The 15448-nt window shown below is 40.1% G+C and overlaps 1 protein-coding gene across 1 annotated transcript; it reads right to left on the reverse strand.

The window, feature by feature from the left end:
- Window positions 1-6303: 6303 nt before the first annotated feature.
- On the reverse strand, window positions 6304-14776 carry LOC306819889 (E3 ubiquitin/ISG15 ligase TRIM25-like). The gene is made up of 11 exons (XM_079337504.1): window positions 14153-14776; window positions 13383-13478; window positions 12346-12579; window positions 11834-12002; window positions 11719-11745; window positions 11056-11112; window positions 10681-10803; window positions 10385-10474; window positions 8482-8622; window positions 8191-8253; window positions 6304-8100 (listed from the first exon to the last, which is right to left on the reverse strand). The coding sequence occupies exons 1-11, from the start codon at window positions 14750-14752 to the stop codon at window positions 7571-7573; spliced, it is 2130 nt and encodes a 709-aa protein (XP_079193630.1). The 5' UTR covers window positions 14753-14776; the 3' UTR covers window positions 6304-7570.
- Between the last annotated feature and the right edge of the window lie 672 nt (window positions 14777-15448).

Below are 15448 nucleotides of genomic sequence, written 5' to 3' on the forward strand. Positions count from 1 at the left end.
CAATGATCCACTGAAAGATCTGTGTCACCTTTCACAGATTTTATATTAAAATGAATTAAACTTGAAATATCTCTAAAACTGTTTAGAATAATACATATCTCTGTCAAGAGCCATAATAATTGTTTTAATTCACTTTTTATTTTATTGTCATGTCATATTTCGAAAATACGCGGCCGTTCTCCTGCTTTTTGAGCTCTCCAAGCACCCATACCGTAAGTCCCTGAATAGACGCGCATCGTATTTCGACCGGGCGGCTGGCTTGGCCGACGTTTTGCAAATGACAGCTCACTTGACCGCAGTGTATTGAATGGGGAAATATAAGCGTGAGAAATGTCAAGTGTGACGTGTGGTGTGAGAGTGGGTCAAATTGCGTGACGCTTGGCTGCTCTGGATTACATTACAAAAATGTGACATGACTGTTCAGGGACAAAACACTTTCTAAGGTGCGCTGCTTATACCTGCTGTATCAAATTTGATACAGACATTTTTAACTCGATTTAACTAAAATGTAAAGAATGAATTATTAAGTTATGATGCATTTTTTTCAATACAGAATGTACCCAAGATAATTAAAATAATTTGTAACAATATGAATATTTTTCTAACCATAACTTAACGATTTTCCTGCTAAAAGTGTGTGGATGAGTTCATGACATCGGCCATTTTGAAAAGGTTAAAAAAGCCCTTACGTAAAATGATAATCCACTAGGGAGCAGAATACACGTATCTTTAGTATCAGATCGCATACAATAGGTTTATAAGGGAAGTTTTGGTCAAGGTTGACAAGATAGATTTCTCAAAATCTTGCATATCAAATATGATTTAAAAAAGGCTTTATAAGGTTAAGTCATCAATAAACTTCTTATGTCCAGGGAATCAAACGATTAGGCGAGCCAATATTAACAATTAACAAACTCTGTTGCCAACTCTGCCTGCATTGTTGTCATCCCCGGAAATCACTTCAGCCGCCTGTCCTTGACTACGAATTTTGCGTCTGTGACTCTAACTTAGTTTTCCTCTCCTCGAGTGCTTGTGGTTTCCCTACCACAACAATCCCTAGTGAGTTTTTCCTCATAACTTTTCTGAATTCCTGTGGCCTTGAGACTTTCAGTGTTTCTACATAGTTCACTGCATTTGTATCCTGTGGACACTTACATGAAACTTTCTGCTTTACTCCACCACATACCTGTTACCTGTCTGTGGGTGTTTTGCAAGGAACCAATATAGGGATTGAAGCACAAACATTGAACTCATTTTTCCTGTACCTGCAAAGGGAATATTAAAGTTCTAATATGAGGGGCACCCATGGATCAGTTGGTAGAGTCAGTTGTCTCTCTCAACTGGAAGGTTTGGGGTTCGATCCCCAGCCAACAGGGTGTGAATAAGTAAATGAGACCTGCGGTGTAAAGGCACTTTGAGTGGTCAGAAGACTAGAGAAGCACCATTGAAGCTCAAGTCCATTTACCATGATGCGGTCCAGTCATAGAACTGCTCCAAAAATATACAACTTTTTCCTCGTATGAATAAAGAAATGTACATTTGTGGAGTATGCTGTATGTGAGAAAACACGTCGGCTCACAGTGTACATTGTAGAGGGCGAGGGTAAGAATGACAGCTACATGTATTATTGCATGAATGTGATATGATTATACCGTTTTCTCCTTTTATGTTCCTACATGATTATATGTAGCTCGACATCATCAACAGAAAACATTTCCGTACTGGCCAAGGTATTTTCAAACTATAATTAATGGGTAGGTGTGACATAAGGTGTAAAGGCGCTTTCACTAGCCAGAAGACTAGAAGGGTCGCCATACAAGCTCAGGACTGTTTACCATAAGTCAGGAAAGGCGTATATTTGGATGATCCAGTCTTTTAAAGCACCTTTTTTTTTTACTCAAACACTGAATGAGAAAATTAAATTCACAAAAGGCTGTGGATATCGCTGTCGTCATTTGTAGTTAATACAGCAGAAGAAAGAATTACCAAACACGTTGATCTGCTCCTTTAATAAGTTTGGCTTTTTAATAAAAAAATAAAAATAAAAATAAAAAACACAAAATATGACAGAAAAATAGGTCCTTTATTAATAACAACTGATCAACTTGTATATCAATCTGATGTAGAATAATCACACATGCCATAATTTTAGGTTAATCATGTACATAAATTGAACAAACATTACCAATCAACTTAAGACCCTTCACAATAAATGATGCTGAGAACAATGAGCAACAGCACCAGTGATGTAAGAAAAAAAAAAAAGTTTTATGAATCATCATTATTGAAGGAGCTATCCAGTATCAACACAAAATCCAATGGAACAGCTCAAGCAACTTAATACACAAAACCAAACCTCTCCCAATAAGCGACAGCAAACAGTGAAAACTGCAGATTGGTTCACACTTTACAGTGTCAGACCTTTTAGACATTATCATGAAACAAAGAAATTGAAGTTGGACCCAGAAAACCCCATATTTGTTTTCTTTACCAACATTAAGTCAATTTATATGTCATGCCAGATGTCATGTCTGAAGATTTAAACGTGTATTAGTGAAGCCAATCCCTCCAAAAAGGTCCCCTGAACCCCTTACATACAGTGAGGTTACATCGTTCTCAAAAAGAACAAAGAGTGACATATTTCAAAGACTGACTTCACTGGTGTAAATGTAACATGCTGTGATGACGGATCTCTACTGATTTACACCTCAGCAGTTTATCATTTGATAAAATGCCTGCAGGCGGAGCATGCATTCTTGTACATCGGAATCAGTCAATGGATCCAAATGTACTTCGACAAACAACCTCTGTAGTCTTTTGTATCACTATGTGAAACTGTGACTACTTATTTCACGATTTCCTTCCACCTAATAGAAAGCCAACAGAGCATTCTGATGGCTGGTCGGTTTCCAACCATAGATATGAAATAACATTGTTCTTCTATGGGAAACGCGATCATGCAAGCGCAACAACACTGGGTTGAAATATAGACAAGGTCCTTTGGCATGTCATGCCTTTCCTACTGACCTCAATAAAAAGAGACAAGACAATCATAACGAGGGATGGGATACGATAGGTAGAAACAATCTAAACACCATCATCTTTGGTAGTGTTGGGTCCAGCCAGGATGGCAAAGTTCAGGCTGTGTATGTTTGGAGAACTACAACAAAAGACTCTTTATCCCAGCATGCCTTGCAGGTACTCCCAGAATGCTTTGCCACACCTAACACAGAGGTGTGAAGTCTGGGAGGTATAAAGCCGGCCATGTCTCATTGTTCTGCCTCTTTCAAACGTTGTCTGCCGACGTCCGAGGATACCCAACTCTGTTCCTGTTTCAACACGCTGCCCTTTGTTTAAAGGTTTGGGCGTGCAGCTAATCCAAAGGCCTTGAAGCACACCGACGTCCGAAATTCCGAGCTTAGATCCTCCACTTGAACGCATCTCAGAAGAAGAGCGTTTTATTTTCTCCCGTATTAAAACGGTATTGAGAGAGACTGTAAGGATTACGTCTCGTTCCGTCCTTTAAAGAAAGGACACCCACGGAGATCACCTCGCTCGACGGAGGACACGACGGCCCTGCTCACCCTCTGGGACGCGCCGCCATCACCAAACAACTGCAGAAAGGCTGCTCCAGGACCTCTTTTCTTCTCATCAACCGTGGACAAAGCGGTTCCAAGTGAGGCTTAGCTAGGTCTGGGCAGTTAGATATAGAGAGTGTGTTTAATAACTGAGTTATTATTGTGAAACGGTGATAATATTTGCTTGGTGTTTGACCACTGTGTCTTAGATTTTACCAGAGTAAAATCTCCTTTGTTCTCTTTGTTTGACCACTGTGTCTTAGATTTTACCAGAGTAAAATCTCTTTTGTTCTCCTTATTTGTGCCGCTGTGTCCCGTGTGTTTATCTGTGAACTCCCGCGTCATAACCGAGTAATAGACTCACTATCAGAAAGACTAGTGTGAACGCCGTCTGATACAAACCCGGCCGCTGGTTTCTGTTAGCGAAGTAAGCTATGCTCTGAGTTGTGGTGAGCTCCAGTCCGAGATTGAGCTGTTGAGGTGCGTTGTTTTCTCTCGCTCTCTCGCCTTTACACACACACCTTTCGGTAGACGCACACACATAGAGACCTGTGGCTTTCCAGACGCTGCAGAAACGTAGATCACGTTCTGTGTCCACCATCACGTGACCACGTGTGGTCGCTACCATTTCGTCTGTCTCTGTCTGTCTGTCCCCCCCCCTTTTCTCTCTCTCTCTCTCACACACACACACACACACATGTGCCACGCTTGTTTGTTTTGTTTGTTACTTGTAGTTTGGCTTATGATGGTTGTTTGTTTGATTGAGTTTCATTGATTAACTTGATGTTGCTTTGTTAAATAAATTCTATTATATTTTACAAAGTCGTTGTTTGTGATCACTGTGAATTTGCTTTGTGACTTAGGCTGGGTGAAAGGGCTTTGTGTTCGGATTTCACACCTTCAATTAAATACAGATTATTAATTATTAATGATATTGGTATTTAATTAAATAATTTGAGACTGATATTGGTAATATTTTGGTTGTTCCCTGTTTACAGGGTGGTGCCCCGAGGTTTATTAAACGCAGTTTAATAACAATTATTGATTTAGATTAATAATTAAATAAACTTAATTATTAATTTATTTTGACAATCAAATTTTACTTCATAAAACCCAACATAGCAGTTGGTCAGGTATTCGCTCCTGAAAATTCCCAACAGTAGTTTGCACCAGATGTTTTAGTTGGAAAAACATGATGAGCATGTTCTAACAGGTTACACATCACCACTCAACCAGAGTAATGAGTAACCACATTCAGCACAGGTAAATGGAAATAAAGCGGGAAAGGAGGACCAAATACAGGTAGTGCTGGCACTGCCAACAGTGGCCACACCTTAAAACCAAATTTGACATTTTACATGTGCAGAGTAGTTAACAAGTGCCACAGATTTCAACGTGGGGTAAAATCATAGACACCATATCTGCTCAGGTGGTCACATCAACTCAGGGTCCTGCGTCTGTTAGTGATGATACACAATTTGATTGACTGTACGCAGGTGTGATGATGTAGCACATTGGGATTGGCTCTTTGTCAGACAGTTGATAGATGTAGTTTTGCAGGTGTTTGGATGGAGAATATGGATGAATGCTATGAATCTATGGATAATTTTTTAAGTCAAAGCTGGTGTAAACTTTCATGTGTTTACACACAAGAAGTTCGAGCAAATTGCGTACATTTGATGGTAAACGAGCAACACATGTTACGCGAGGCTTGCTGTCTGTTATCAGTAGATGGGGTCATTACAAGCACTGAATATTGGTGTGTTGATATGTTCAGACTGGGACTCCCATCAACCGTTTGATATTTAAGGTAGTTTGGACGCTGTGTGTTTGAGTTCTTCCTTTTACATGAGGAGACATTAATATCCTTTGACTTTGTGACGTACAGCCAATCGCAATGTGCTACATCATCATCCATCGCAGGCGAAGGACCCCGAGTAGTTCTGACCACTCGACATTGGTTTCGACATTGTTCGGCTTTGTTAAACGAGCTGCTCCATGACTGCTTTCTGAGTGTTTTCACGACTTACAACTAGTTGACTCTTTTGACTGTTTTTTCAGGGGACCCACATTCAGACTAGGAATATTCCTAATCGTAAAGTGTTAAGTACAGAGTCTAGAGACAGTTCTTATCAGCCAAATTAGTCAAAGAGTTGATTCAGTGACGATGGAAGGCTGGATTATACCCACAATATATTCACTTTTCATCAGGAAGATGAAAAGCTTCAATATGTTGTCTACAGGGTACACTGCTGAAAGATCTAAGATAACACTTAGACAAATCTCTTACAAGCTAAACGTCTTGTAAAGGATCAACCATATAATCAGGGCTGGTTGAATAGCTTAACACACCACATGTTGGAATGGAAGATGGGGTTAGTACCCCAGAAAAACACTCCATTATGTATCAATGCACGTGTTACATGACATCTGCCAAAAATACCAGGATGTTGCAATTCTAAGTATAAAAAGCCTGCCTCCTTTTTGGTGCAGTAGAAGATGTATCACATCCACTGCTGAGGCTCAAGATGCACAGTTGTGAGTAGCGCATCTAGACTGTATGTATACTGTGTTTATTATTTGCAAGCCCAGTCACAGTATATAGTATGGTCAACAAAAAGAGGCTGCTAATACAAGTTAGAAACTTAAAAAAAAAAAAATCCCCTACACCCACACAGACCTCACATACAGGATTTATAACATTCACCAGCTATGTTTTTTTGAAGTCCCATCAAAAATTCTGCAAAGGGAAAGCATGTGGTGAAGGTGGGACACTGGCCAAGGAAGTGAGCCATTAATTTGTACATTAAACAAATGACTAGACACTCCTATTACAGCAAAAAGGTAGATACCCTTATTTTTGGTTTGTTTGTTCTTCTAAGAACATTTTATGATTTATAGATTACTGTTATCTAGTGAAAAAGGTTTCTAAAAATAACTGGGCCTACCCTTTTTCTTGATCAAACCTGTACGTCTGGAACTCGAAATATAACTTGCACTCTAGCGCGAGCCTTTTATTATCATTAATAATGACAGGGAAAAGGCTGGCTGTTTATGCGTGGGGCTAAATATCCTATTTACTGTAAAGCTTCAAATAAAAAAGCCTGTCCCAATGTCCGGCCCAGTCCTTTTGAGGAGCCAGCAGTTGCCGCACATTTGAATGAATAAAAAGCAGGTCTCAATTAGAGGCCTTAAGAGGCTTTCAACACATTTAGTGTTAAAATAGTTTGAAAAATAAAAAGGAGAACATGCAGCAATGCACAAAAAATGAAGAGGAACTTCAACATCTGTCCAATCAAGACAGAACTTTGCAAGTGTTGAACGAGTGTGATAAACAGGGTTGAGATCAGATTCATGAATGCACTGAATAAATGTAAACCCTTAGTCAGGGACAGAGAGGACTCTTCTGCTTGTGCTTTTTTTTACAGATGGAAATAATGTTGAAAACTATCGTTCTACAACATCTGCTTTAAAAAACCAGATATTCTGATACATTAAGACAGCTCCATAGGAAAGCACAGTAGGGCAGGGAATCTTTGCGTGTCTCACGATTCGATATCAAATAAATCTTGATTCAAAACGATTCTGGAGCCACAAATTCAAGATCTATTTATGAATTAGTATATACTCCAGGGTCTACTCCAGTCATCTGTGAGATTGGCTAAATTTCTTCTCTGAGTTACAGAGTATTTTATTGTATTTTATTTTTGGAAGTTACGAATCGATTTTAAACCTTGATTTCTACATATATCGTTTTCTTTGCCGCCTCCACAGCACAGCATTCGTTAGTGATCATATCAACAAGTTGGCAAAGATGGGAAAAGAAGTGAGATCAAACCCTTTACCACCTTCAAGTTTTGATTAAGAACAATAAAAGGCCCGACGAGTATTAAAGCCTATCCCAAATAAAGAAAGGACAATTTCATAGACGGAAGTAAATAAAAGCCCTGGCTATTGATCCAAGTGTTACAGTATGTGCGTATGCATCCATACTACTGCAGCTTGCACAAAGTTACAGAGGAGCCGCTGGAAAAAATCCAGAAAGCTGGATAAACGGCTTCAGCAAAGGGGAAGACAAAGGAGTGGAAGGGATAAGCCCTGTCTGCCACGTTATAGAACGTAGCAGCGCCGTTGTCACAATCCAACAGCACACCTACACGCTTTGAGTTGGGATTTTCCAGCACAGTCTCACTGCTGTTAAACCAAGCTGACAGCTTGACGTTAAACCACTCGACACACCAGGATTGGGCGTTGCGACCCAGTCGACTGGTGGGACCTTTGCGGTCAACACTTTTGTAAGCCAAGCCTATGCCAACAAAGTTGTTGCTGCTCAATCGGACTTCCCAATAGTGGCGACCTCGGGAGAAACCTTTTGAGGCGAGAACCTGGGAGCAGACAGAAAAGCGTTCAGGGCAGTCGGGGTAGTCTGTGTGGTCATCTGACACAGAAGCTACAGTGAAGCCATCACTCAGCACGATGCGTTTGTGAGCCGTCTTTGGATCCAAAGTGAGAATGGTGCCGTCTGGTAGGGAGAGAAAAGTGGCATACTTCTTACAATCATTGTTACTAAGACAATACGAGGAAACCATACCAGCTAGACTGCAACACTTACATTTCAGGAGCTCACTTCTTTTTTCAAAAGACGTTACGTTTGGGGGAATGTCCACAGTTCCTACTGCAGAGGACAAAAAAAAAATCAGGCTCAGGATTAACAAAAGCTTTGATAACGATTACAACCCATTTTGCTCATGCTGGTGTATTAGTAGTTCAGAGTAGTAGTGCATGCATTGCAGTAAGTGTATGTGATGACAATTTATTCTTCCTCAATTATATTGAGAGTCTGACAGTACTGAAGTGCAGCATCTTTGGAAAACTCTTTGAAGTCATGGTGGATGGTGTCTACCTGGTTTCTGTTTGGACTCCACAAAAGGGTTCAGTCCTCCCTGTTTGACTTTCCCATCAAAGTCCAACAGGTTTTCCGCTGAACGGGCCAGATTGTTTTTCCCCAGTTTGTCTTCTGTAGGCTGGTTACCTTTTTTATTTTCTACAGAAAACGAGATGTTGTTTTGTGATTGCAGCAAAAAGTAGAAGCTGTTAAGTGTTAGGTGAAAGTCAATCAAGAGAAAATGTGCAATAAGTGAACATTCCAGTTTCCAAACATACAGACGACATTATGTGGGGGTCTTCTCTGATTGTCACAAATGAAAGATGTTCAAAACCTGACTTTTTTAAACACCTGACACTGACTTCCCAGCCTACACCACAGTGATGAACGTAAGAATATAATAAAGAGAATAAGAATATATCGCAGCCTTTGCACAGTTAGAATGACAGCAGAGCACATTGAAACATTATTACTGAAAGGCTACTTGATGACTGTGTCTGTGTGTGCAAAGACTGAGGACTTTGTAGATATCTGTTCCCCAGTTTTAAATGTCAGAGCCATTCCGAATACAATTGGTATCTGATCTCTAACATAGATTAATCTACAATGAAACAGCACCAAAACTACAACTCCCTGAATGACTTATGTCATGGGAAAAAAAAACTTACTGTGCTGCTTGTATAATCATATTTATCTTTATTACACATAACGTCATGTGATCAAGTTTGATGTCTGATTGGTGTATTCATTTTGAATGTTGATGCAATGTAACCTTTGACTGAGTAAAGCTCAGCCTGATTGCATAACGTGGTTGTTGTTGTTGTCTCAAAGGTTCATGCGAAGTATAAAACCAGAGAAGATTTGATGAGTGCAGGCAATAATATAATCCAGTCATACCAATTCTAAGACCAGATTCAGGTGTTCTCTTTGTATTTTTTAAACGAATGACACAAGTTCAGTATTGCTCCGTTTTTAAAGGTTTATTGGTTAGGGACATTTAACTTAGGTTTAACACATATCCTGGATTTGAAAGGTTTTAAGATACAAATCAGTCCAAACAGCAATGTTGAACCGGAGACCCATTTTAAAGGCAAAGTTCTAAAGATTAAGTTTAGTCAATACCTATCACATCCTTAAGATCCTCATGTAGGTAGGTTTTCTTAAATATAAAGAAATGTTTTTATTATTTATTTAGCAAATAACAAACGACGAACAAATGAAATATTCTCTTTTTTTACACTTAACATATAAACAAACACTTTATATTGTGTATAGCCTCCTTCGACCTTGTCCTTCTTGCTGTCATTATTTTTATGTACTTTTCTGTCTCTTTTGTTATCAAGTTCCAAATAGGTTCTAACTGTTCCCACACACTTGTTTTAGACTTGTTATAAACTTCTGTGCCATCAATCTTTGAATCTACTAAATCCCGATTTTCTTCAATAGGATTTAAATCGGGACTTTGACCTGGGCTGTCCATCACTTCCAGTACTCTAGTTTCCTCTAGGTATGCTTGAGCTCATTGTCTTGTTGCTATATAAACCCCATTTCAAGCTAAATCCCCTTTTTTATACCCAAATTTGAGCCGGCTCACTGGGCCTCTCTGAGAAGTCACAAATTAATAAAGCATAACTTTGAATTGCCCCCTGGGGACAAAGAAAGTTTTTTATAATTGAATTAACATTCAACCACTAAAACAAATGTTTCTGTTCAGGAATGCAACAAAAAAAACCTACAATTTGACATCTTAATTAAGAAATAATATTGTAAAGAAGTACATTCTACTTGTACATACTTACATATTAACCATAACAGAAACAGAAACCAAGATTTTAGTGGTCAAGTGGTGGTCTAATACATTTGTTAAGCAATGTATATAATGTCATTGAGTTAGGTTATAAACAAATGCACATGTTCTTACTTTGAGGTCTCTTCTTTGGGCCCTCTTTTGATTGAGATTCTGGGCTGTGGGGCCTGGGGAGTCTGGGAGCCCCCATAAACCATTGGGCTTCTAAAATGGAAGATGTAAATCCATCACAATATTATACTGTACGTTGTGAAATCTCCTCGTCTGTTTTTTTTCCTTCACATGTAAAGCATTTCATCACCTCCAACATCTGGCTCAAGTAACAAGCTTCTTACTGGTACGTCTACTTCTTACCTGCCTGTTTGGTGCGGACATTACAGGAAACACATTTTAACAATATGTTCACCTACCCTGACCAAATTGAAGTGGATGTAAGCCTCTGTACTGAAAACCAGGAACTGGCTGGAAGGCTGGCAGAATAGGTGGGCGGCCTGGACTGTGAGACCTGGGCTTTCTCTTCTGCTTCTGAGGATCTGACAGGCAAAACATATAATGGGACATTTGGCTTGTCATTTGTGTTCAATTACGGTAAGTTTCAACCCTTCCGAGCACTTGTTCTGCATATATCACCCTATACACGTAGAAGCAATTTTAACATTGCACAGGCTGACTTTGGAGTTTCTCTTGGTTTTAAAACCAAGAGTTTATGATACTCTTCAGTGCAGCTGTGTTATCTATGTGGATGTCTTTCTTTTGTCGCTGAAGATTTATAGAGAGGGGCATACCAGCTTCTGACTGAGATCCAGAACTTGCAGGTCCGAAAGCAGGAACTTCTTTCTTATCTGTGAATTGTAGAAGAAGAGGATTTATGTAGACTATTATCCCCTATTTCCCCCATTTACACACCCTGATGACAGAAAGCTATTATTTTCAGGTTTCCACTCAAAGTACCTGGGTACCAGTTTTTAGGAGAAATATTGTTGTCTGCTTTCCCACCATAGTTAAATGGTATATGAAATAACTACATCCTTGTTAACAAATGATTTATCATCACAACTACACACAATTAATGAAAATACAGAGAGCAAAGATGTAACAACAACAAGCATGGAGGGAATTTAAGTTGTACTGTTGTTGATAGTGGTTTTAATAAAAAGTTCTTAATTGCTACACAGGGCCCTGACGTTTTCAAACAAACAACTATTACATAATCAGCTCGGTTTTAAGGTGTCTTGTTTCAGTGGAAAGTTCCCTTAGTGGAAACTGAAAACACAGCTAATGCTATCATTGAAAACAATGTTGGCAGTGTTGACTTTGAACACTACCAACATGTGAAAAAGTAGAGCTGCAGATTTCCTGCATTTAGTGGACAACACGCTCTACTTTGATCCAAAGTTGTCCTTGAAGATCAGATTTTTTAATACTCATAACTTCAAAGTTCAACTCACCAGACTCAACAGTAGCTGCGTTCAGTTCTGGAAACAAAATGAGACACAGTCTTTAAAATACTTTCATAAAACATCTCCAGGAAAGAATTCTCCCACTCTCTGCGCAGTCAGTCACCTGCTTTTGGTGTCACTACTCGGGTCTCGATTGGCTGTTTGAGGATGTCAGTCAGATACTGCTTCAGGTCAGCAGCAAAGGTCTGAGACGCTGTCACCTTCTTGGAGTCCAGGTTGATTTTAGGGATGTGCGGTTCAAAGTTAGCAGATTTGGGCAGGGCAAATGAAGCCTGGGGAGAAAAACAAGAGTGTTCATTTTTCGGTTTGAAAAGAAATTGTGGAAATATATTTGACTTTTTAGACTGAAGGGTGTATAAGAGGAAATTGGAATCACAGCCCACAGCTTAATACTTCCACCAACAATTCAAGTTGCAGTTTAGATCCATCACATCTTGCCACAGAATGACGGTGTAACTTAAGTCAGTACACTTCAATCATAATTTGGTATCACAGTGTTGTTTCCGCACAGTAATTTCGTACCTGTGCAGAGCGTCAAAGGCATTTTACCAAACAGCAGAGCAGATTTTGTTTCCCCGACATTTAATTTACAAACTTGATGAACGCTGCTCTCACCTGTAGGAAGGCCTGAGTTTGGGACTGACTCAGCAGACTGTGGATATCTTCTTTCGCCTTGCTCAAACTATCAATGTTGTCAGCGAACTTCTTCTTCCAAACCATAATTTTGGTCTGCCCGCTCTCCAGCTCTTGGTCCACCGCTAATAGAGCGTTCTGCTCCTCTCTGGCCAACATATCCCGCATCTGCTGATACTCAGCTACCAGAGATTTCCTCCTGTTGGTTGCTGAATCCTAAAGGAGAAACATTAGGGGTTTTATTTATAGATCAGGAGGGAGTAAGGAAGGTAAATACCAGGGGTCTCATTTATAAAACAGTGAATTGAAGCCATACTAAAAATGTACGTATGCCAAAAACTCAGACATGGAGTACGCACAAAATAACTCAGATTTATAAAAGTGTTTGTACGCACACCTGCCTGAAATGTTTCCTTTTTAAACACAATCCACCTGGAAGTAGATGCGCATAGATTAGCCCTCTACACGCCCACACGCAACCATAAACGATCAATGCAAAGCAGCTCGCGGATGACAATGCGTCCAAACGAGGCGACAGATCAAAGGTTTCCAGTGTTGGATCGCGGCTAAAACCTTAAGTTAGACGAAGAAAATAAACGTTGTCACCCAGAAACGGAGGAGCTTGTGAATGAAATGAAGAAAGCACATAATCGTGAGTTTGCTGGAGCAGCAGGGCCAAAAATGTAAAAAAAAAAAAAAAAGTAAGAGAATGACAACACTTCTCCTACAGCACCAAAACCTTCACCGTTCTTCATTACACACAAGTTTATCTGCAATGTTTGCTTGTTAACGGGACCCACACTGGTTTCTTCATATATCAGTCAGCAGGTTTCCCGCACTGTAGGATATTAGCGATCAGTTTTGTTTTTATAGATCACAGACTTTGCGTGGGAAATGGCTTACGCCAGTTTCAGGCCCCGTTTTGTGCATATGAGACCCCTGGCATGCGTACAAATTCAGACCATCTCCATAAACTTGAGCTCATTTGAACAGCAGCCGATTAAAATGAACAGATTTACCTTCAGCTTTTGCTGCATGTCCGTCATTTGAGACAAAACAGTCTCGTTCTTTGTAATCTTCCCGTCCAGTATCGGCAAGTTGCGTCTCAGGTCAGACTACAAGCAGAGGAACAGAATTAGTAGCCAGTTCAGACAGACACATAGTTCATTGAGTATCTTAAATGTCTGCCTAGCGATTAAAACAATGTTTGATTGATGATGCTAATGATCGTAAAACAGCTTCAGAGGTGGGTTTAACTTTTGAAAGAATTGGGGTCGAAGTGTAGCCAAATATTTACAAATTTGTATGTCAGTCTGTGTTTGTCATCAGTTCTGTGTGTGCGTGCACAGATCTCTGTGTGTGTGTGTGTGTGTGTGTGTGTGTGTGTGTGTGTGTGTGTGTAAATGTTTCTGTGTGTGCATCTGTACACAAACTCATTCCAGACACACGGATTGAGACACACATTTGTAAATGTTTTGCTACACTTCTATCAATCACAACCACGTTACCATCTGGTAAACAAAGCAAAAAAAAACCCAACAACTTCTCTGTTCTTCACAATGTTGTATTAACACTTCCTCTATGCAAAATGTCTCATTTATAATTTTCTACAAGGGATATAGTCCCACCAGATCCCCATGGATTACATTGAGGGCAATAGATTCAAAAAGTAATTAATAATCAACTTAATTGACTGTTAATTCGTACATAAAAGCTTTAGATATTTGTTTCTGTATTTTATTTTCGTGAACTTTTCCTGAAGGTTGCTCATGCATGTACTGATAAACACCTCTTTCTGGTTCCTCTGCTCCTCAGGAGAAATGAAGGGGCAACCTTTGTGGACCTGTTGCAAACAAAGGCTGCAGATTGGACAGCCATGTTTGCTGCAGAAAAGATCCATCAGCTTGTGGTGGTCCTGACAGATGCGACTCAACAGGTCACCAACCGGCTTACTCAGCTGGTGGAGGCGGAAAATGGGGTTTTCTCGGTGAGGTCTCAGATGCTCCTCACAGAAAGAGGCCATGCAGGTGTGGCAGGTCTGGGATGCTTCTGCCTCCATACATGTATCACAGCATATGACAGCCTCTTTCTCCTTTTCTTTGCTCTCCTCTATGACCTGGCTGCTCTCTATTTTGTTGGACCTCAAGTTGAAGGTCTTCACAACAGAGCTGAGGACGGTGTTCTTCTTCAACTCAGGTTTTGTAGCGAAGACGGTCCGACACTGAGGACAGCTGTAGGAGTTCTTCCAGGAGGCGAGCAGGCAGTCCTGGCAGAAGTTGTGTCCGCAGGGGATGGTCACCGGACAGTCAAAGGGGCTCAGACAGATGCTACAGGTCAGCTCCTCCTCCAGACTCATCAGAGAAAACTGACTGTGGTCCGCCTCAGCCATGACTGGCGCTGGTGATGCTGTGAGAGAGAAACGAAACCTAACTTGCCAAGAGCAGAAAACCGAAACTAAAAAACACTTTGGTCATACGTCAAACCAAACACTGACAAAAAGACGGAACTCCGAAGATTCGGTGTTTATATTTAGAGATAATAATAAACTATAAAATCGGCATTTTGTAATGTAAATGTAAACACATGTTATTAACAATTTACATTTAGCGCGACACCGAGTTTCATATTCAAGTGGAGCTTAGCCTATAGCCTATTCAGACACTAAAAAGCAAACGATGGGGTCAAATATACACATTTTGGGATTAAACTTGCCATTATCTTACCGTTTAGTCTCGGGATAATTCCTTGCACCTTTCACCGTCCTGCTTTGGTCCCTGTGGGCGGTGAATGAGTCTGTGTGACTGTGACTGTCTCTTTCTCTCTCTCTCTCTCTCTCTCTCTCTCTCTCTCTCTCTCTCTCTCTCTCTCTCTCTCTCTCTCTCTCTCTCTCTCTCCAAGTGCGGAAGAGGATTAGGGCCACGTCAAAAAACATTTTATTTCACACTTTTTTCTGAGTTTGGTTTAAAGTCATAACTAAAACATATTTTCCTCATTTCATCCACAAGATAGTACAGACAGACATCAACAGATGACCTGACATTAAAATATAGATAATAGAACAAAACAGCAATCGTCGTTAGTTCAT

The sequence above is a fragment of the Symphodus melops genome, assembly GCF_947650265.1.
Source record: "Symphodus melops genome assembly, chromosome: 2".
Lineage (NCBI taxonomy): Eukaryota > Metazoa > Chordata > Actinopteri > Labriformes > Labridae > Symphodus > Symphodus melops.

Excerpts from the sequence above, each read along its gene's own strand:
- LOC306819889 (XM_079337504.1), bottom strand. The coding sequence starts at position 14,752 with ATGGCTGAGGCGGACCACAGTCAGTTTTCTCTGATGAGTCTGGAGGAG. Across the intron at positions 13,479-14,152 it reads AGCAGAGGAACCAGAAAGAG|TCTGACCTGAGACGCAACTT; the intron begins GTGTTTATCAGT and ends CTCTGCTTGTAG. Across the intron at positions 11,113-11,718 it reads CGCAGCTACTGTTGAGTCTG|ATAAGAAAGAAGTTCCTGCT; the intron begins GTGAGTTGAACT and ends TACAATTCACAG.